Genomic DNA, 23,395 nt, shown 5'->3' with positions numbered 1-23,395 from the left:
GATATTTTCAAGGAATAAGCTCAATAGTTTAGCTCCACAAGCAGTACAACATCAAGTGCACAAAAAATAAGTACAAATTAAACCTATCAGATATACAAACCCAAACCAAACCCACTGCTGTTGAGTCGATTCCGACTCATAGCAACCCTATAGGACAGAGTAGAGTTTCCAAGGAGAGCCTGGCGGATTCAAACTGCTGACCTCTTGGTTAGCAGCCGTAGCACTTAACCATATAAGAGGTATGCTTTTCAGGACCACATTCTTTCCCAATCAACTCCTCACTTATCATTAGACACTTTGGGAGGTTGGAAATTCAATTTACATTGTAATTCAGTTACTCATAGCATGAGAATCTGGGTTTGGTTTATCAGCAATATTAGCTCTGTGGCTGCAGCAGATAAGGTTTTCTTTGAAGGCACGCATAGCAACTTTCAGGTCATTATGCAGTGCTTCAGCTGGGAATTTGAAGCACTGAGGTCATGTTTCCTTTCTCTACAATGTTCAGTGAAATTAGGATCAACCAGCCAATATTGTTATACTTGTCAGTTTGACAAAAATGTTCTAAAGTATCAAATACATGATCACCCAGATCCTTGTCTCTCTTAAGTGTTTGATTAGGAATGTCCAGTAGTAATAGTTTGCATATCTCTATTGCCACATCACACCATGAACTCTAAGTGCCCTCTTTACTCCTGGAAACCCTGGTGGCGTAGTGTTAAATGCTATGGCTGCTAACAAAGAGGTCAGCAGTTCCAATCTGCCAGGCGCTCCTTGGAAACTCTATCGGGTAGTTCTACTCTGTCCTATAGCGTCACTATGAGTCGGAATCGACTCGATGGCAGTGGTTTTGGTTTTGTTTGGTTTTACTCCTGGAAATAGAGTCATTAATGTCTTTTAATGTCTTTTGACAACCAATTCGAAAACCTCCAAAACAAAATTTAAAAAGTAAACCTTAAATTTTTGTTCCTCTAGAACCACTCTTGGTACCAAAATGTCTAAATGTCTCTAGGAAAACAGAACCAGTGAGAGATAGACAGATAGATGATAGATAGATGATAGATAGATAGAAAGATAGATGATAGATAGATAGATAGATAGATAGATAGATAGATAGATAGATAGATAGATAGATAGATAGATAGATAGATAGATAGATAGATAGATAGATAGATGCTAGATAGATTTATTTTAAGGAAATAGCTCATGCGATTGTGAAGGCGGGCAAGTCCAAAATCTGTATGTTATGCAACAGGCTGGAGATACCACCAGTCTTCTGTACCAAAATCCATGGGTCATGTGTTGGGAAGGGTGGAGAAGTTATGGCAAGATGTCTATTTATAGTCTGGAGAGAGAATATGCTGTCCCTTTTTGGTCTTAAGGCCTTTAACTGATTGGAAGAAGCCCAGCCACATTATGAAGGGTAATCTGCTTTACTTAAGGCCAACTGATTTAATCACATGTATCTGCTTCATCAAAGAATCTGGACTAGTGTTTGAACAACCAGCTAGACACCATGGCCTACAGAATTTTATAAAAATAAATCATCACACCTGAATAAATGCATTCTAGAGTAATGGAGTCCCTGGGTGATACAAACAGTTAAGTTCTCCAGTACTATCCAAAACCCACCTAGAGAAGCCTGAGAAGACAGGACAGGTTATCTGCTTCCAAACCCTATGGAGCAGTTCTGCTCTGCGCACATGGGGTCACCATGAGTCAGGATCAACTCGACAGCAAGTAACAACAACAAGAGGAATGGTGGGACAAGAGACTGAGCAGGCTGGTGTGAGAAAGGTAATTGAAGAAGCAGAGAGTGCACTGCAGATGTTCCTGGTGTGAACTCTGCTGGGAGGGAGCCAGGGCAGTCAGGAGAAGGGTGTGTAGGTAAGGGAAGGGTGCATGTAGGGTATTTTAAGATGATAGACATGACAGTATATTTCTGAGCTTTTGGGAATAGCCAAGCAAGGTAAATGGTATAAAAGAGGGAAAGGAGGCCACAGGAAGAGGCCTGTAAGGCCAGAGCTATAAAGGAGGGCCTAGCTGGGGACAGGGCAGTGGGGAGAGTCAGATGCAGGGAGGTGAGCAGACAGGGGTCCCACTCACCCCAGTCCTATTGTTTCTGTGTCCTCAGTTGAGCATGAGGGTCTGGAGTGGGGGTGGCAGGGAAGGAAGCTTGAGCAGAGAAACTGAGCCTGCAGACCAGGCAGGGGAAGCTCTCACTTACTCGGCAGACAGATTTTCCTTTGTTAAGGTCCCCAGCGCACAGCATGTCCTCATGCACAGAGTAGACTCGTGTCTTGGGGCCTGGTGGTGGGAAATAGTTGCGGCAGAAGTCGTTACCTATGATGCCGACCTCGGCCTCCTGAAGATGTAAGGGTGATGGCAGGTAGTCTGCAGGAGAAAGAGCAGAGGTCAGATTGGGATGGAGCTTGCCTTCTCACAGAGATGCAATCATAAGAAGATGTCAATTCCAGCTGACATGACTAATGAAGGGAGGTCAGTGTGGCTGCAATGCAGTGTGGAAGCTGGGCCGCAAGCAAGCAGGGCCTCCTAGCCAAAGAGTGGAGTTTGGATTTCATTCTAAGCACACACAGGAAATGACTCGAGGGTTTACTGGTCTTATAAAAACATTCACTCTGGTTGCTACGTGGAGACAGAGCTGGAGGAAGAGGGTGGGACCTGATGCTCCAGTTAGGAGGATACTCTGGTCTGGCCATAGTGCAGCAGAGGCACACATAACAGGTGACTAACGGCCCTGCCTCAGGGAACAGCGAGCTGTGGACACTTACCAAATCACCTCTGTTTCCAGATATGGCTCACAGATCTCTACAATGCTTCCATGTGGCAGCACAGTGATGCACTTATGTAGAGTGCTTGTGTGGCGTTAAGGGCAGCCAGTGCACAGCAGGCCCTGGGGCCTGCCTGACACTGGGTCTGTGCCCAACAGCCTGAAACTGTGGCAAGAAGAAGGGCAGGGGAGAGGACGACTGAGGCCTGAGTCTCTCATTGACATTAGCTGTTCTTTGTCCTTATGGCTGCTCCAACCCATTTCTTTTCTGTTATTGATTATGATCCTTGGCACAGATGTTCCCCCTTCATGCCCCAACTCCTACACTATGGCCTATCTTGGAAAATCCTCCTTGTTCTGCTCAATGATAGTCCATCCCAGAAGGGTGTCTTTGGAAATGTTGGACAGTTTGTTGTCATAACGACTGCTCAGTACTACTGACATTTAGTGGTCAAGAACAGGGGTGCTGGCACAGGCCTGCAGAGCAAGGGAATCTTGCCCCAAATGCCTAGAAAAACACTGAGATACTCTACCAAACCATGACCCTACAAATCATGCAAAATTTACATTCTTCTTTTTTCACTATATGTTACATTTTCCTAAATTAAAAGCATTTTCCCTGGAGACTTCAGGGAAGATGGAGGTTTGAGCTGGTCTAAGATCCCACTCTCCCCACACAAACACCAAGAAAAGCAACTAGAATTTTGTATTCAACCTTATAAGAACCCTGAAAAAGTAAGCAAAGGACGGCAGCGAGGCACTATAAACTGAAATGAGAAGGACACATTTTAAAAGGCAGGAAAATATCTTTTCCACTGTCTCCTCACCTCTCTGTCCTGGTATAGCAAACAGATGGCTGTAGAGAAGCTCCAGCAGATCCACAGCTCTCCTGTGCACTAAGAAGGGTCCTGATCTCTGGCTCCAAAGTAAATAAGACAGATCCTGCTGGAAAACTGTTCAGTGTGTATATTCTGACCTATATGGGGAGACCTGAAGGACTGAAACCTCGATCTGCCAAAATTAGAGCTCTTACAGAGAGAGCAGTAAACAGTGAGGCTGTGCCAGCCAGAGGGTGGATTGACCAGTGTGTCTTTTCAGACCGGCCTGGAAGCCAGAAGGAATGATACTTTGACTTGGTCTAAACTGGAGCTCTCACAGGGTGGAGGAGGGAGAGGTGAGCGAAAACCGAAGACTATGTCCACCTGAGGGCAGATTGATAGTGTGTCTTTTCTGACCAGTCTAGTTGCTGCCTGAAGGACTGAAACCCCAGTCTGGTCTGAATCAGAGCTATCAAAGGGTGTGGGAGAGAGTGATGAGAAAAGCCTGAAGACTATGCCCACCTAAGACTTTCTTGCAGAAATTAGCATTTTCTAAATCAGTGCATGGAAACCCTGGTGGCTTAGTGGTTGAGAGCTACAGCTGCAGTTCAGATTCACCAAGCACTCCTTGGAAACTCTATGAGGCAGTTCTACTCTGTCCAATAGTGTCACTACGAGTCAGAATTGACTCAAAGGCAGTGGGTTAAATCAGCGCATATGCAGAAGAATTGAGAAAACTAACACATTGCAATAGTCTAATGTCCTGGCTTCAACAAAAATAACACACATTCAAAGAAATTGGAAATGCTGGCCCATTCAAAAAAATAAGAAGGGAGAGAAATCGTCTCTGTAGAAGCCCAGATAATGAACAGATTAGAAAATTATACAAAAAAAAAAAAAATTAAACATGCTCAGAGAACAAAAAGAAATCAGGAAAAGGGTGTATAAACAAAATGAGAATAAAAATAAAGACATAGAAAATATAAAAGGAAATAAATATATAAATATATAATAACTGAAGTGAAAAATATCATTGCAAGGACTTAACAGTAGATTTGAGTTGACAGAAGAAAGAATCAGTACCTAGAGGATAAAGCCAAAACAACAACAACAAAACTCCACTGCCATCGAGTTGATTCCAACTCAAAGCGACCCTATAGGACAGAGTAGAATTGCCCCCATAGAGTTTCCAAGGAGCTCCTGGTGGATTCAAACTGCTGACCTTTTGGTTAGCAGCCATAGCTCTTAACCACTATGCTACCAGGGTTTCCCCTAGAGGATAAGGTAATCAAAATTATGGAATCTGAAGAGCTACAAGACAGAAGATTGTCGAGCATAGTCTACTGGAAATGTGAGACACCATCAAGTAAACTAACATATATATCATGGGAATCTCACAAGGAGGAGAAATAAAAGGATACAAAGAATATTCAAAGAAATAATGGCAGAAAACTTTCCAAATCTGATGAAGGATATGAACCTATAAATCCAAGAACCTCCAAAAACTCCAGATAGGATAAACTCAAAGAGATCCACGCCAAGATGCATTATTATCAAGCTCTCCAAAACAAAAGGCAAAGAATCCTGAAAGGTGCAAGACAAAAGTGAGTTGTCACAAACAGAGGATGCCCAGTAAGATTAAGTGCTGAATTCTCCTCAGAAACTTTGGAGGCCAGAAGGCAGTGGAGATATATTTAAAGTGCTGAGTGAAAAGAATTGTCTACCAAAAGTACTATATTCAGTGAAACTATCCTTCAAGAATGGTGGTGAAATTAAGACATTACCAGATAAATAGAAACTGAAGGAGTTTGTGATAACTTACCTTCCTACAAGAAATGCTGAAGGGAGTCCTTCAGATAGAAAAGAAAGGACACTAGATAGTAACTCGAAGATGTATATGGAAGAAAAGAGATGTCTATTAATGGTAATATTTGGGGCAAATATAAGGTCTAGTTTTAAGATGTTTTAGGGGGTAATTTTAGTTGTTATGTCCTTTAGCCTTTATAATAACAAATGAATAAAAAACATGTATAATTTTATGTAACAGGGTACATGATGTATAAAGATGTAAAAGATGATAATAAGGGTGGGTCAGAAGCAGTATATGAATAGAGTTTTTGTATGTTAAATAGGTATCAATTTAAAGCAAGTTGTTTTAAAATGTTAATTGTAATCCTCATGGGACCACACACACACACACACACACACACACACAGAATGACTAAAATATATATACAAAAGAAAAGCAGAAGGGAATCAAAATGGCTAACCACCAAAAAATCAACATAACACAAACGTTGGCACAACTGAAGAAATGAGGGGCAAAGAAGGTATAAGATACACAAAAACAAATAACGAAATGGCAGAAGGATGTTGAATCTTATCAGTAATTGCCATGAGTGTAAATGGATTAAATACTGCAATCAAAAGGAAAAGGCTGACATAATGGCTACAAATAACTTGACCCAACTATATTTTGTATAAGAGACAAATCTTAGGTCAAAAGGCAAAAATAGTTTGAAAGTGAAGGCATGGAAAAAATATTCCATGCAAATAATAGTCAAAAGAAAGCTGAAGTGGCATTTTAATACCATAAAAATATAGACTTTAAGTCAAAATCTGTATATAAAGTAATTTTATAATGATAGTCAATTCATCAAGAATACATAACAATAATAAATATATATGCACCAAACATTAAAGCCCCAAAATATATAAAGCAAACACTTATAAAATTGAAGTGAGAAATAGACTGTTCTACAATACTGGTGGGAGACTTCAATACAGCACTTTCAATAACGTACAGAACATTTAGAAAGAAGATCATAGAGAAATAGACTATTTGAGCAATGCTACAAAACAATTCAACCTGACAAACATATATAGAACACTCCATCCAACAACAGAACAATATACATTCCTCTCCAGTGCAAGTGAATCTTTCTCCGAGAGACCACATGCTAGGTCACGAAGTAAGTCTCAAGAAATTTAAAAAGCTTGAAATCACACGAGGTATTTTCTTCAACCACAATGAAGTAAAATTAGAAATGAGTGGCAAAAATAAAACTGGAAAATACACGAACATATAGATATTAAACTACACACTCTTAAACAACAAATGAGTCAAGGAAGAAATCAAGTGAGAACTCAGAAAATACTTAGAGCTGAATGAAAATGAAAACAGAACATACCAAACCATATGGGATGCAGTGAAGGCAGTGGTCTGAGAGAAATTTAAGGTGGTAAACACATACATTAAGAAAGAAAGATTCCAAATCAATAATATAACTTTACAACTTGAGGGACTAGGAAAAAAAGAGCAAACCAAGCACGAAGCTACCAGAAAGGGAAAATAAGAAAGACCAGAGAAGAGATAAATGAAATGCAGAATAGAAAAACAATAGAGAGGATCCATGAAACCAGAAACTTTTTTTTTAAAAAAAATTGACAAACCTTTAGCTAGATTGACAAAGGAAAAAGGATATGCAAATATCTAAAATCTGAAATGAAAGTGGGTACATTACAAGTGATCCTATAGAAATAAAAAGGACCATAAAAGAATACAATGAACACTTGTATGACAACAAATTAGATAACTTAGATAAAATGGACAAATTCCTATAACCACATAAACTTCCTACATTAACTCACAAATAAATAGAAAATCTTAACAGATCCATAACAAGTGAAGAGATTAAATCAGTCATGAACCGCCCCCCACCCCCATAAATAAAGAGTCCTGGACCAGATGGCTTCAGTGAGGAATTCTACCAAACATCTATAGAAACAACTCCAATCTTTCTTAAACTTTTCCAAAAAGGAGAAAAGGGGGGAATACTTCTTAACTCATTCTATGAGGCTAGTATTACATTATACCAAATCCAAAGATACCACAAGAAATAAAAACTACAAATATTCCTTATGAATAAAGATATAAAAGTCTTCAACAAAATTTTAGCAAACTGAATCCAAAAATATATTAAAAAGATTACGCATTATGATTAAGTGAGATTTAACCTAAAAATCCAATGGCGTTCAACATTAGAAAACCAACCAATGTAATACATATTAATAGAACAAAGGAAAAGAACCACATGATTATCTCAATCCATGTTGAAAAAGCATTTGACAAAATCCAACACCCCTTCATGACAAAAACACTCAACAAACTGGGAATAGAAAGGAAATTCCTCAATAAGGTGAAGGGCATTTATGAAAAACCCACAGCTAAAATCATACTCGATGGAGACAGTCTGAGAGCTTTCCCCTTAAGATCAGGAACAAGACAATATTGTACTGGAAGTCCTAGCCAAAGTAAGTAGCAAGAAAAAAGAATAAAACATATCCAAATCACAAAGGAAGAAATAAAACCACCCTTTTCGCAGCTGATATGATCCTATATATAGAAAACCCCAAGGAATTCACAAGAAAACTACTAGAGCTAATAAATGAATTAAGGAAAGTAGTATGGAACAAAGTCAACACATGAGTCAGGTTTCTATACATCAACTATGAGCGTTCTAAAAAGGAAATTAAGGAAACAATTCCATTTAAAATAGCATCTAAAAGAATACCTAGGAATAAATTTATCAGGCAGGTGAAAGATTTATACACTGAAAACTATAAAACATTACTGAAAGATGTTAAAGAAGACCTAAGTAAATGGAAGGCCATTCCATGTTCATAGACTAGAAGACTTAATATTGTTAAGATGTCAACACTACTCAAAGGCATCCATACATTTAATGCAATCACCATCAAAATTCCAACAGCCTTCTTTGCAGAATGGAAAAGTCAACCCCAATATCTGTATGGAACTGTAAGCCAAAGCAATCTTAAAATAGAAGAACGAAGCAGGAGGGCTCACACTTCCTGTTTTCGAAACAAAGTTACACTAATCAAAAGCAGTCTGTACTGGTATAGTGATAAACATATAGACCAATGAAATAGAATTGAGAGTCCAGAAATAAACCCATATATCTATGGTCAATTGGTTTTCCTCAAGGGTGCTAGGTTCCTTCAATAGGGAAAGAACAGCCTTTTTAACAAATGGTTCTGGGACAACTGGATTTCCACATGCAAAAAAAATGAAGCTGGATCCATACCTCACACCATGTATAAAAATTAACTCAGAATGGGTCAAAGACCTAAATATAAGAGTTAAAACCATAAAACTCTTAGAGGAAAACACGGGAGTACTGTGTGAGGGTCTAGTTTTTGTCAATGGATTCTTAGATATGACACCAAACATACGAGCAACAAAAAATAAAAGAGCCAAATTGGACTTCATTAAAGTTAAAAAGAATTCTTACAACTAAGCAACAAAAAGACAACCCAATAAAAAAACGGGCAAAGAACATGAAAAACATTTCACCAAAGAAGATATACAAAGGGCCAACAAGTGCATGAAAAGATGCTCAACATCATTTGTCATTTGTCATTGGTCCTGCACCATCCTCATGATCATTGTTATGCTTGAGCCCATTGCTGCAGCCTCTGTGTCAATCCACCTTGTTGAGGGTTTTCCTCTTTTTCACTGACCCTCTACCAAGCATGATGTCCTTCTCCAGGCACTCGTCACTCCTGATAACATGTCCAAAGTATGTAAGACAAAGTCTTGTCATCCTCGCTTCTAACAAACATTCTGGCTGCACTTCTTTGAAGACAAATCTGTTTATTCTTTTGGCAGTTCATGGTACATTCAATATTCTTCACCAACACCATAATTCAAAGGTCTCAATTCTTCAGTCTTCCCTACTTATTGCCCAGCTTTAGCATGCATATGAAGTAAATGAAAACACCGTGGCTTGGGTCAGGCACACTTTAGTCCTCAAGATGATATCTGCTTTTTCCCACTTTAAAGAAGTCTTTTGCAGCAGATTTGCACAATGCAATGCATCACCATATTTCCTGACTGCTGCTGTGGATCCAAGTAAAATGAAATCCTTGACAACTTCAATCTTTTCTCCGTTTGTCATGATGTTGCTTATTGGTCCAGTTGTGAGGATTTTTGTTTCATGTTAAGGTATAAACCATACTGAAGGCTGTAGTCTTTGATCTTCATCAGTAAGTGCTTCAAGTCCTCTTCACTTTCAGCAAGCAAGGTTCTGTCATCTGCATAACACGGGTTGTTATGGAGTCTTCTTCAATCTCGATACCGCGTTCTTCTTCATATAGTCCAGCACACAGATCGAATAAGTATGGTGACAGGACACAGACCTGACGCACACCTTTCTTGACTTTAAACCACTCAGTATCCCCTTTGTTCTGTTCAAACAACTGTCTCTTGATCTATGCACAGGTTCCTCATGAGCACAATTAAGTGTTCTGGAATTCCCATTCTTCATAATGTTATTCATGATTTGTTATGATACACAACGTCGATTTAAAGTCAGGAAAGGTATGCGTCAAGGTTGTATCCTTTCACCATACCTTTTCAATCTGTGTGCTGAGCAAATAACCCGAGAATCTGGACTACATGAAGAAGAACGGGGCATCAGGATTGGAGGAAGACTCATTAACAACCTTCGTTATGCAGATGACACAACCTTGCTTGCTGAAAGTGAAGAGGACTTGAAGCACTTACTAATGAAGATCAAAGACCACAGCCTTCAGTAAGGATTGCACCTCAACATAAAGAAAACAAAAATCCTCACAACTGGACCAATGAGCAACATCACGATAAACAGAGAAAAGTTTGAAGTTGTCAAGGATTTCATTTTACTTGGATCCACAATCAACAGCCATGGAAGCAGCAGTCAAGAAATCAAAAGACTCATTGCATTGGGTAAATCTGCTGCAAAGGACCTCTTCAAAGTGTTGAAGAGCAAAGATGTCACCTTGAAGAATAAGGTGTGCCTGACCCAAGCCATGGTATTTTCAATCACATCATCTGCATGTGAAAGCCGGACAATGAAGAAGAATTGATGCCTTTGAATTGAGGTGTTGGCAAAGGATATTGAATATACCATGGACTGCCAAAAGAACAAACAAATCTTTCTTAGAAGATGTACAACCAGAATGCTCCTTAGAAGCAAGGATGGCGAGACTGCATCTCATGTACTTTGGACCTCTTGTCAGGAGGGATCAGTCCCTGGAGAAGGACATCATGCTTGGCAGAGTACTGGGTCAGCGGAAAAGAGGAAGACCCTCAACGAGGTGGATTGACACAGTGGCTGCAACAACGAGCTCAAGCGTAACAACGATTGTAACGATGGCTCAGGATCGGGCAGTGTTTCGTTCTGTTGTGCACGGGGTCACTATGAGTCGGAACTGACTCGACGGCACCTAACGACAACAACAACACACCGTCGAATGCCTTTGCATAGTCAAAAAAAAGCAGGTAAATATCTGTCTGCTATTCTCCGCTTTCAGCCAAGATCCACCTGACATCGGCAACGATATCCCTCATTCCATGTCCTCTTCTGAACCCAGCTTCAATTTCTGGCAGTTCCCTATAGAAGTACTGCTGCAACCACTTCTGAACGATCTTTAGCAAAATTTTACTTCCATGTGATATTAATGATATTGTTCAATAATTTTCGCATTCGGTTGGATCACCTTTCTTTGGAATAGGTATAAATCTTGATTCCTTCCAATTGGGTGGCAAGGTAGCTTGTCTTCCAAATTTCTTGACATACAGAAATGAGTGCTTTCAGTGCTGCATCAGTTTATTGAAACATTTCGGTTGGTATTCCCTCAATTCCTGGAGCCTTGTTTTTCACCAATGTCTTCAGTGCAGCTTGGATTTCTTCCTTCAGTACCATTGGCTCTTGATCATATGCTACCTCCTGAAATGATTGAACAACGACCGATTCTTTTTGGCACTGTGATGCTGTGTATTCCTTTCATCTTGTCATTAAAAAAAAAGAAAAAAAAATTGCTGCCGAGTAGATTCCAACTCACAGAGACCCTATAGGACAGAGCAGAACTTCCCCATAGGGTTTCCGAGGAGCACCTGGTGGGTTTGAACTGCCGACCTTTTAAGGGTAGCAGCCCTAGCACTTAACCACTGCACCACCAGGGCTTCCTTCTTGTCATTAGAGAAATGCAAATCAAACCCACAATGAGATACCACTTCACTTTGACAAGGACGGGTATTAACAGTAAAATGGAAAACAATAAATGTTGGTGAGGATGTAGAGATATTGGAATCCTCATACATTGCTAGTACAGATAATAAAATAGTGCAGCCACTGTGGAAAACAGTTTGGCAGTTCCTCAAGTAGTTAAACATAGAATTACATTATGATTCAGCAATTCTACTCCTAGGTATATTACTCAAAGGAATTGAAAGCAGGGATACAAACAGATACATGTACACCAGTGTTCATTACAGCACTATTCACAATATCAAAAAAGTGGAAACAGCTTAAATGTCCATCAGTAGATGAATAAGTAAAATGTAGTACACAATACATGGAATATTGTTCAGCCAAAAGGGAAATGAAGTCTGATACATGCTACAACATGGATGAACCCAGAAAACAATATGCTGAGTGAAATAAGTCAGTCACAAAAGAACAAATATTGTATGATCCCACTTATATGAAATATATAGAACAGGCAAATGTATAGAGACCAAAGCTTATTAGTGGTTACTGGGGTGAAAACTAGTGGAAACCTGAATCAATGCTCAGAGGGCACTGGGTTTTTGTTAAGGTGATGGAAAAATTTGGATACTGATAGTGGTGATGTATGCACAACATGAGGAACATAATTAATGCCACTGAATTATATATGCAGAAAAATGTTGAGGGTGGGGGTCTGGGGGCCATGGTTTCAGGCGACATCTAGGTCAATTGGCATAACAAAGTTTATTAAGAAAATGTTCTGCATCCCACTTAGATGAGTGGTGTCTGGGGTCTTAAAAGCTAGTGAGTGGTCATCTAAGATGCATCAATTGGTCCCAACTCACCTAGAGCAAAGAAGAATGAAGAACACCAAAGACACAAGGAAAATATTAGCCCAAGAGACAAAAAGGGCCACATAAACCAGAGACTTCATCCCTGACACCAGAAGAACTAGATGGTGCCTGGCCAATGACCGCCCTGACAGGGAACACAACAGAGAGTCCCTGATGGAGGAGGAGAAAAGTGGGTTGCAAAACTCAAATTCTAGGGAAAAAACCAGACTAAATGGTCTGACTGAGACTGGAGGAACCCCAGAAGACATGACCCCTGGACTCTCTGTTAACCCAGAACTAAAACCATTCCCAAAGCCAACTCTTCAGACATTGATTAGACTGGGCTGTAAGACATAAAATGATACTCATGAAGCGTGTGCTTCTTAGCTCAATCAGGTATATGAGAGCAAATGGGTAGCTCCTGTCTGGAGGCAAGAGGAGAAGGCAGAAAGAGATAGAAGCTGGTTGAATGGACATGGAAGTCCGAAGTGGAGAAGAGGAGTGTGCTGTCACATTATAGGGATAGCAACTAGGGTCACATAACAATGTGTGTACAAAATTTTGTATGAGAAACTAACTTGAGCTGTAAATTTCATTTAAAGCACAATTAAAAAAAGTTGGAATGGCAAATGTTTTGTTATATGTATCTATACCTATGTACAAACATTCCAATGGTGACTGGAATGCAAAAGTTGGAAACAAAGAAGAAGGACCAGTAGTTGGAAAATATGGCCTTGGTGATAGAAACGATGCTGGAGATCACAGGGTAGAATTTCACAAGACCAATGACTTCTTCATTGCAAATATCTTTTTTTAATAACATAAACGGTAACTATACACATGGACCTTGCTGGATGGAATACGCAGGAATTAAATCGACTACATCTGTTGAAAGAGATGATGGAAAAACTCAATATCATCAGTGAGAACAAGGCCAGGAGCTGACTGCAGAACAGACCATCAACTAGTATATGCAAGTTCAAGTTGAAGCTGAAGAAAATTAGAAACAAGTCCACAAGAGCCAAAGTACGACTTTGAGAATATCCTGCCTGAATTCAGAGACCATCTCAAGGACAGATTTGATGAGTTGAACACTAATGACCGAAGACCAGAAGAGTTGTGGACTGACATCAAGGACATCATACATGAAGAAAGCAAGAGGTCACTAAAGAGACAGGAAAGAAAGAAAAGACCAAAATGAATGTCAGAAGAGATTCTGAAAGTTGCTCTTGAACACTGAGTAGCTAAAGGGAACAGAAGAAATGATAAAGTAAAAAAGCTGAACAGAAGATTTCAAGACAACAACGTATTATAACAACACGTGCATAGACCTAGAGTTAGAAAACCAAAAGGGAAGAACACATTTGGCATTTCTCAAGCTGAAAGAACTGAAGAAAAACTTCAAGCCTTGAGTTGCAATAGTGAAGGATTTTATGGGCAAAATACTGAATGATGCAGGAAGCATCAAAAGAAGGTGGAAGGAATCCACAGAGTCACTGTACCAAAAAGAATTGAACGATGTTCAACTATTTCAGGACATAGTATATGATCAAGAACAGATGGTACTGGAGGAAGAAATACAAGCTGCACTGAAGACATTGGTGAAAAACAAGGCTCCAGGAATTAACGGAATATCAAATTAGATGTTTCAACAAATGGATGCAGCACTGGAAGTGCTCACTAATGTATGCCAAGAAATTTGGAAGACAGCTACCTCACCAACTGACTGGAAGAGATCCATATTTATGCCTATTCCAAAGAAAGGTGATCCAACAGAATGTGAAAATTATTGAGTAATAACATTAATATCACATGCAAGTAAAATTTTGGTGAAGATCATTCAAAAGTGGTTGTAGCAGTACATCGACAGGGAACTGCCAGAAATTAAAGCTGGATTCAGAAGAGGATATGGAATGAGGGACATCATTGCTGACCCAAGCCATGGTGTTTTCAATCACCTCATCTGCATGCCAAAGCTGGGCAATGAATAGGGAAGACTGAAGAAGAATTGACACCTTTGAATTATGGTGTTGGTGAAGAATATTGAATGTACCACGAACTGCTGGAAGAATGAACAGATCTGCCTTCAAAGAAGTACAGCCAGAACGTTCCTTAGAAGCGAGGATGGCGAGACTTTGTCTTACATACCTTGAACATGTAATTAGGAGTGATTGGTCCCTGGAGAACGACATCATGCTTGGTAGAGGGTCAGTGAAAAAGAGGAAGACCCTCAACGAGATGGACTGACACAGTGGCTGTAACAATGGGCTCAAGCATAACAATGATCAAGAGGACGGTGCAGGATCTGGCAGTGTTTCGTTCTGTTGTACACAGGGTCAACATGAGTAGGAAGAGACTTGATGGCGCCTAATAACCATAACATATATCTATAAGTACATATATATATATACATATTTTTTTTACCACAATAAAAAAAAACATTCATCCTTGCAAAAAACTTTCCCCAACTTTTCTCCTCCCAATGTAAAAACATATGAGCCAAGGAAGCCAGCAGAATGGGCAAGTTTTATTTGAGTTAAAGGATAAACGAAGTGAGGTTCACAGTGGTAAATATACTTAAGTCATGAATGCCCTAACTTGACCCCGCAGACCAGAGGGCAGACCCAACCTTCATTTCCTTAATGCTCTGCCAAGCACCTTCTATGCCGGTGGAAGTTCATGAGATAATTTGGTGCAGCCCTGAAGTAGGCAAGACCCAAGCAGGACTTGGAGTCAGGACTGAATCAAATCATAACAGACCCATGGCTGCTCAGACCAACAGATTTGTGCATGGTTCAGAGTCACAGAATCCAGGTTCCTGATTCCAAGTTGCAGATGCTTAGACTTTTGACCGATTGACTGCGGGAAACTTGAAGCTTTAGATTAACATGCCTACCGGGTAGGGAGGGCCCGACAATAGTCATTTTATATGATAAGAATGAGACACAGAACTAGAGCCCAGCTGGCACCCCCCTCTAAGCTGCACCTCCCTTTCCCCTTCACCTTTTTCCTATTACCCAACCTGCTCTGTCCCTCTCACCATCCTCAGTGACCATCCCCCAGCCAGTGATCCAGCAGGTCTCATGAGTGGGAATTGGTGTCTGAAGCGTTGGGAGGCAGGCAGGGATGATGTGGGAAGAGAAGTTCACAGGCAGGTGCAGTTGCAACATGACAATGTCGCTCCCCATGGTGTGAAACCTGTCGAAGTCAGGGTGGACGATGACACGGTTCACTGTCAGTTGAAGGCTGTGCTGTGTGGGCCGTTTTAACTGATTGTACCCTAGAAGCACATGGTAGTCCACTGGCTGGTGAGACCTGTTGGTGGGAGCGTCCTCTGAATGCTGGGCCAGCACCCTTGCCCTGGACTGCCCACCCCTCCTGGCAAGCCCCTGGACCACCCCTGACTTCCTATTATCAGGTAGCCCTCCTCTTGAGGTGGGTTTGATTCCTCTCTACAGCCTCAGTACACTTGTCTTTAGAAATTTTCTGATGGCTTCCCCAACACACCACAAATTCAAAAGAGCAGAGTCTTAGTGCTAGAAAAGACATTGGGAGCACATCAAATTGCACACCCTTCATTTTAGACATGAGGAGACTTGGCTCAGTCCCAGCTCTCACCAGAACCTTCTGAAAACTCCCCTCAAAGACTTTGTTTCCCACCCAGCATAATCCATCCCCAGCTACATTCCCATCTACTCCTTCTCAATCCTTACATGCCATCCTCTTCAAACAGAGGAGTATGTGGGACTAAACTCCCTGTTTGCAAAGCAACTGGCACTTTACAACCTGCACGTCCAGCTTGTGCTGTGTCCCCCTACGCAGACTCCACATGTCCAAGTCCTTTCTGCCAAGGCCCCTCCAACCAAGCCCACCCTCTGATGGGAGCCATGGAGCATCTGCTGACTCTCTCAGGGGTGTGTGCTCTCACACATACTGGCCTTTCTGTCCTGTATCACCTTCCTGATAGGATGAGAAACTTGAGATGAGCCTTACATCTCCATATCTGCCACAGTGGGCCTCACACAGGGTCTGACACTCATTGGTGCTAAATAAATGGGGCCAAAGTGGTGTCTCAAAGCCAGCTGGTACCAGAGCTCTGGCTTACTGACTTGAGCTGTGACATTCTTCCGTCTCTGGGAGACCCAAGTAGTCGCCCAGTCTCTGGACAGTCTGTGTCACTTCTCCTTGGATAGAGGCCATGTGTTTCATCCCTTTCTCTGGCCTGTGGGCAGGTAGTTCTACAGTGATGGGAAGACACAGAGTTCCAGGATGCCTCAGAGAAGAGGGCTGTGCCAGTGTGCAGGGAGATCAGGACCTCGGTGAGCCTCTGGCAGGGATGGCCTATGGCCCACAGAAAGCTCTGGCTGGGAGAGGACAAAAGGCTGGTTCCTGACTTTGAGAACTTTCACTCTATGGGAAGTGACATTGATTGTCATGTTGTAACTGCATCTGCCTGTGAGATTCATAGCCTTAAAGTGAAGAGTGTATGTTACCAATGCTGCCCAGGGAGACAGGGCACTGGGGCTGTCACTCTGACTTAAAGCTGTGCCAAGTGTACATCCAGACACTGCACACTCATTACCATTTACATGAGAGGAAACTAAAGCCCATCAAAGTCTTGTGGGACTGTCAAGAGCTGGGCAAGAGGTAGAAACCAAAGCCCACCCTGAGCGTAAGCAGGACTTAGATTCTCAAAGTCTGGGGAAGATAAAGAGTGGACTGGGGGCAATTACTCTGTAACTAAAACCCTTTTTCCATTATTTACTGATAATCACAACTATTTTAAAATAATGTACATGTAACTGAGATAATCAAATGATCTTTGTAGGTATTACCGAAATGTGTGTGTGGAGGGGGTGGGGACCAGGGGGCATCCTCAGGGTGAGAAATGAGTTTACATGGCCTCTGTCCCAGGAGATGTGATGCAGATAGTCAAGAGACAGGGTCAACTTCTTGGTGTGTCCTGGTCAGAGAATCATAGATTTTGAGATGGAAGAAGAAAGATGGGGCCTTAAGAAAGCAAATTATATCTCCAAAGTGAGAGAGCATATTAGTGGCAATGCTGGACCAGACAGACCCCTGGGCCACCAGCCCACAAAGCAGCAAGTGCAGGTCCCAGCACACACATTCACCCACTCATCCCATGCTCATTCTCTCCCCCATTTACTCAACACACACACCATCCGGACTGGGAGGCACAGAGTCCACCTGCAGAAATAGAGGGAAAGATGACACAGAGCCAAGCTTGACAGGCTGTTGTGCAGAATACACTGAGGCTCTTCCGCGGAAGAAGGCTGCCTAACCCAGTCCAGAGAGGTCTTATTCAGGGGAAAGGGGGTTCAGATGGTGAGCAAGTATGGCATTCCAGACAGAGGAGACTGCTGGGCCAAAAGCAAGGCAACAGCACACATCAGCACAATTGGTGGCAGCAAACTGTCCAAGAACAAGGCCTAGAAAAACAGGTTGGACACCCTCTACCCTATTCCCACCTTTCCACCCTGTGCCTACCCTAGCCCAATCCAGCAGCTGGGACCCCATGGAGGGAAGACGCACTTGAGGAAGCAGTGGGCAGCTGAGACCACCCAGTGGCGTTCTATGAGGACAGCTCCGCAGATGTGCTTGCCATGGTAGAGTAGGCTGGCCTGCCACGGCCATCGCTCACCCACCGCATTCTGGCCACCAAAGATCTTCCCGGATACCGTGGGCTTCCCACACACTGTGGAGACAACACGCCGTGAGGTACTTGTGTTAAGGACACCAGCCCACAGTGCCCCAAATGTCAACATCAACAGGACCCAGGTGGAAAACCAAAGCCAAGTGACATGGCCTAGATCCCAAAGGGCTGCCAGGCCTCGTCTGTGATGGCAGCCACTGAGGAGTGAACTTTGTGAGAAGAGCCTGTGGGTCTGAGGGAGAAAGGCTGCTACCGGTGGGCACCGGCTCAGAAGTGGGCTGGCCAAGGGGTAGATGGGCTGGGAGCTGATGCTGTGCCAAGCACTTCCAGGACCTCACTGCGCTGAACTGGCACACTCCTGCTGAAGATGCAGAAAGTGAGGGCTTACAGAGGGGCTATTATTTTCAGGGTCACTGAGGCTGAAGTGCTCTCGCCCCTCCCCCTCAGTCTCATCTCCTGGGGAGACTGAGGCACAGTGAGATTAGCAGAAGGAGCTGGAGTGCGTTAAACAGACTACTGACAACTGTCGTTTCAAGCAGTACTTCCTCATCCTTAAAATGAAGAGAGTATAGGGCTGATCTGCACAGCTCCCTGTCCAAGACCTCGCCCCTTAAGTGAAGGAGGCTTGATGTCCAGCGGGAAGGAGCTAGAAGGAAAGAGAGGGCACCCTGGTCCCCTTGGGCCTCAGCACTCCTGGGCCTCTCAGGAGACCAGACCTTACAGCCCAGCCCTCCCAGCTGTCCACATCCCATGGTCGCCCACACCCAACAGACGACAGAGCTCGACCCACCTTGGCTGATGTCCTGGCCACTGTCTTGGGGAGGGAAATACAGAGTAAAGAGGGGTAGTACACGTCAGAGTCGGCCGGCAGCCTCGGGCCCCTCCCCGCGGAGCAACCCCCGCCCGGCCCGGCCCGCCCCCATGACTCCGCTCCGGACCCCGCCGCCGGCTCTGGCGCCCTGGCGGCCCCACGGCTGCCTCCGCAGTTAGGGGCGACGGCAGCAGCAGCAGCAGGAGGCTGGTCCAGAGCTGGGCGGCCGGCTGTGCCAAGGCCCCTGAATGGCCTCGGCCTGTGTCCCCGGTCCCGGAGCCAGCCATGGGCCTGACTGCTTTCAGCTTGGAGCGGCCGCCAGGCTTGGGAGCGGCCGCCCGGCTCGGGACCGCCGGGTAACCGCCTCCCTCCGCGGGCCGGGGGCAGGGGCGGGGGCACGCCCCGGAGCCGCCCTAGGCCTGCCCTGCTGTGGAGCCCCAGGTCTGTAGAAGAAAGGCCGTCATTGGGAGCCCCTGGTTTGACGAGGGATATGAGGGGGCACCTATGACCGCTCACTCCAGAGAGCTTTCATCCTCAGGGGTAGGTTCAGAGGCAGCTCTGGCCCCTCACTCCAAAGAGTTCCCAGTTTGAGGGTGGGAGACATAAGGGCAGCTGTGACATAAACCCAAGAATACACGCTAATGGTCAGGGGGCAGATGCTTATATATAATGTCAGCACACATTTCCAGCTTATATATAACGTCAGCACACATTTCCAGCTTATATATAACCTCACCGCACATTTCCAGCTTATATATAATGTCGCCACACATTTCTAGCTTATATATAATGTCACCGCACATTTCCAGCTTATATATAATGTCAGCACACGTTTCCAGCTTATATATAATGTCACCGCACATTTCCAGCTTGCTTTGCAGATCCACTGCATCCATTTATAACCTCACCAGCTCTGGCAAGTACACCAAGCCCGCCAGTTCAGGTGAGTAGACCAAGCCTACCAAAAGTGATGATGTCACAGAGCATGATGTAATCATGGGAGTGCTATCCCATCATATTCACAGTTCTTCTCACCCTTAAAAGGGAGAACTATACAAGGATGCGGGTCACTGAGGCTTGTGGCAGAATTCTGCCTACCACAATCTCCTATGAGACAGATACTCTGCCAATGCAGACACAAGGCAAAGAGCTCAATTTCTAGTGGAAGAAGCAAAAAAGGCAATAAACAATTTTAATGTGCTGAGAAAACAGCCAGAATAGACAAAGGCACAACATTCTCAAGATTAAAAAAGTATCACATGCAATAGGAGTCCCTGGGTTATGCAACCATTAGGTTAGCATGCTCAGCTGCTGCTGATAGAAAGGTTGGAGGTTCTAGGGTGGCCTGGGATGAAAGTCATGGGAATCTACTTCAGAGAAACCAGCCATTGAAAACCCTGTGCAGCACAGTTCTCCTCTCACACACATGGGGTCACCATGAGTAGGAACTGACTCCAGGCAAACTGGTTAATTTGTTGGTTCACATGGACCAATGCATGTGTTTGTAAGTTATCTGCCCTCTTTTTTATAAATTCAGTTCTTTCATACTCTTCTAAAATCTTTTTCAGTTTATTTCTATTTTGTATTTTTCTTCTTTCCCTCCGCCCTCCCTCTTTCCCTCCCTCCCTACCTCCCTCTTCCTTCCTACTTTCCTTTTTCTTGCCCTTTAATGTTTCCTTAGTGTTAACAGGAAATTTTCCAAATCTGTAAGAAGAAATATGTGGTGCTTCAGAGACCTGTATTAATGAGTTTGAAAATACTTCTGTATAGATCATTCAGTAATAAATTAATTCATAATTATTATGAATTATAGCTACGGTAGCAATTATTTCAGAGAACAGCTTAAAAATATTCTACATTTATATGAAATAATGGAGAAAAATGATGAAAAGAAACAATTATGTAGTTGTATTGCTCTTAAGCATAGAGTAGCTAAAGAGAAAGGAAGAAATGAGGAAGTAAAAGAGCTGAACAGAAGATTTCAAAGGGCGGCTCAAGAAGACAAAGTATTATAATGACATGTGCAAAGACAAAGAGAAAACCAAAAGAGAAGGGCACACTTGGCATTTCTCAAGCTGAAAGAACTGAAGAGATAATTCAAGCCTCGAGTTGCAATATTGGAGGATTCTACAGGGAAAATATTAAATGATGCAGGAAGCATCAAAAGAAGATGAAAGGAATACATGGAGTCACTGTACCGAAAAAAAAATTAGTCGACGTTCAACCATTTCAGGAGGTAGTATGATCAAGAACCAATGGTACGGAAAGAAGAAGTCCAAGCTGCACTGAAGGCATTGGCGAAAACAAGCCTCCGGGAATTGACAGAATACCAATTGAGATGTTTCAACAAACGGCTGCAATGCTGGAAGTCCTCATTTATCTATGCCAAGAAATTTGGAAGACAGCTACCTGGCCAACACCCTGGAAGAGATACATATTTGTGCCCATTCCAAAGAAAGGCGATCCAACAGAATGCAGAAATTATTGAACAATACCATTAATATCACACACAAATAAAGTTTTGCTGATGATTATTCAAAAGCGGTTATAGCAGTACACCTGGCTTGAACTGCGAGAAATTCAAGCCAGATTCAGAAGACGATGTGGAATGAGAGATATCATTGGTAATGTCAGATGGGCCTTAGCTGAAAGCAGAGAATACTGGAAAGATGTTTACCTGTATTTTATTGATTATGCAAAGGCATTGGACTGTGTGGAATGGATAATATTTCAAAGAATGGGAATTCCAGAACACATAATTGTGCTCTTGAGGAGCCTGTACTTAGACCAAGAGGCAGTCAATTCAAACAGAACAAGGGGATGCTGCATAGTTTAAAATGAGGAAAGATGTGCATCAGGGTTGTGTCCTTTTACCATATTTATTCAATCTGTATGCTGAGTCAATAATTGGAGAAGCTGGACTATATGAAGAAGAATGGGACATCGGGGTTGGAGGAAGACTTATTAACAACCTGTGTTATGCAGATGACATAACTTTGCTAGCTTAAAGTGAAGAGGACTTGAAGCACTTAGCCATGAAGATCAAAGACTACACCCTTCAGTATGGATTACATCATAAAGATAACAAAAATCCTCACAACTGGACCAATAAGCAACATCATCATAAATGGAGAAAAGATTGAGGTTGTCAAGGATTTTGTTTTACTTGGATCCACAATCAACGCCCAAGGGAGCAGCAGTCAAGAAATCAAAGGATGCATTGCAGTGGGCAAATCTGCTGCAAAAGACCTCATAAAATGGTTCAAAAGCGAAGATGTCACGTTGAGGACTAAGGTGCACCTGACCCAAGCCATGCTGCTTTCAGTTGCCTCATATGCATGGGAAAGCTGGAAGATAAATAAAGACGACCAAAAAAGAATTGACATTTTTGAATTACGGTGTTGGGGAAGAATATTTACTATAGCATGTACTGTCAAAAGAACTAATAAACCTGTCTTAGGAGAAGTACAGGCAGAATGGTCCTTAGAAGCAAGGATGGCAAGACTACTTTATATACTTTAGACGTGTTATCAGGAGGGATCAGTCCCAAGAGAAGGACGTCATGCTTGGTAAAGTAGAGGGTCAGTGACAAAAGAGGAAGACTTTCAACAGGATGGAGAGACACAGTGGTTGCAACAATGGGCTCAAGCATAACAATGATCGTGAGGATGGCCCAGGACCAGGGAGTGTTTCGTTATGTTGTGTAGGGTCATTGTGAGTTGGAACTGACTCTATGGCACCTAACGACAACTCACAGCCCAGGGTGTTGAATTTGTCTTGTTGATCTACATATACTGAATCTGATTGTTCTAATCTAGCCAGTTCCCCTCTCCCAGATTCCACTAGGAATGGCAGCCTGGGGAATAAGACCACTTTGTTCACTGGAAAGCTGCCTTGCCCAGGTCAGGATCTTGGCTAGACACAAAAACTGAGCCCCAGAATGTCTTCAGCTTTGCTTTGTCTAACCAAAAAGAAATAACCAGTTGCCATCAAGCTGACTTCTACTCATGGTGACCCCATGTGTGCCAGAGTACAACTGTGCTACACAGAGTTTTCAATAGATGAGTTTTTGGAAGTAGATAAACCAGGCCTTTCTTCTGAGGCACCTCTGGGTAGACTCAAACTGCCAGCCTTTTGGTTAGCAGCCAAGCAAATCAACTGTTTGCTTCACCGAGGGACTCCCCTAGTCTAACAATCTATACTTATTAAGGTTTATCTTTTGTTTTTAATTTTACTCTAAAATAGCAAAATCATTAGCTGGTCTGCAAAAAACACTTAAATACTAAGTTGTAAAAAGGAGTAAATACATCATAAAATGGATTCGAATAGGATTCTTCCCTCAAAAAGTTAATTTAGTGTATCCAGTTTGACGTCTGTTTCAGTAATAACATGCCTAATC

The 23,395-nt window shown here is 42.6% G+C and overlaps 1 protein-coding gene across 1 annotated transcript; it reads right to left on the bottom strand.

Moving 5' to 3' along the window:
• Positions 1 to 2,231: 2,231 nt before the first annotated feature.
• Positions 2,232 to 19,283, bottom strand: LOC126077943 (putative serine protease 47). Its single transcript, XM_049887729.1, has 4 exons — positions 19,124 to 19,283; positions 18,976 to 19,041; positions 18,020 to 18,227; positions 2,232 to 2,391 (listed from the first exon to the last, which is right to left on the bottom strand). The coding sequence occupies exons 1-4, from the start codon at positions 19,281 to 19,283 to the stop codon at positions 2,337 to 2,339; spliced, it is 489 nt and encodes a 162-aa protein (XP_049743686.1). The 3' UTR covers positions 2,232 to 2,336.
• Positions 19,284 to 23,395: the final 4,112 nt, after the last annotated feature.

Source organism: Elephas maximus, chromosome 6 (genome assembly GCF_024166365.1).
Source record: "Elephas maximus indicus isolate mEleMax1 chromosome 6, mEleMax1 primary haplotype, whole genome shotgun sequence".
NCBI lineage: Eukaryota > Metazoa > Chordata > Mammalia > Proboscidea > Elephantidae > Elephas > Elephas maximus.
This window is presented reverse-complemented; position numbering and strand designations above follow the sequence as displayed.

Coding starts and splice junctions, on each gene's coding strand:
- LOC126077943 (XM_049887729.1), bottom strand. CDS start 19,283: ATGGCTGGCTCCGGGACCGGGGACACAGGCCGAGGCCATTCAGGGGCC. Junction 19,042..19,123: donor GCGCCAGAGCCGGCGGCGGG/GTCCGGAGCGGA, acceptor CCGGCCGACTCT/GACGTGTACTACCCCTCTTT. Junction 18,228..18,975: donor TGGCCAGGACATCAGCCAAG/GTGGGTCGAGCT, acceptor TTGTCTCCACAG/TGTGTGGGAAGCCCACGGTA.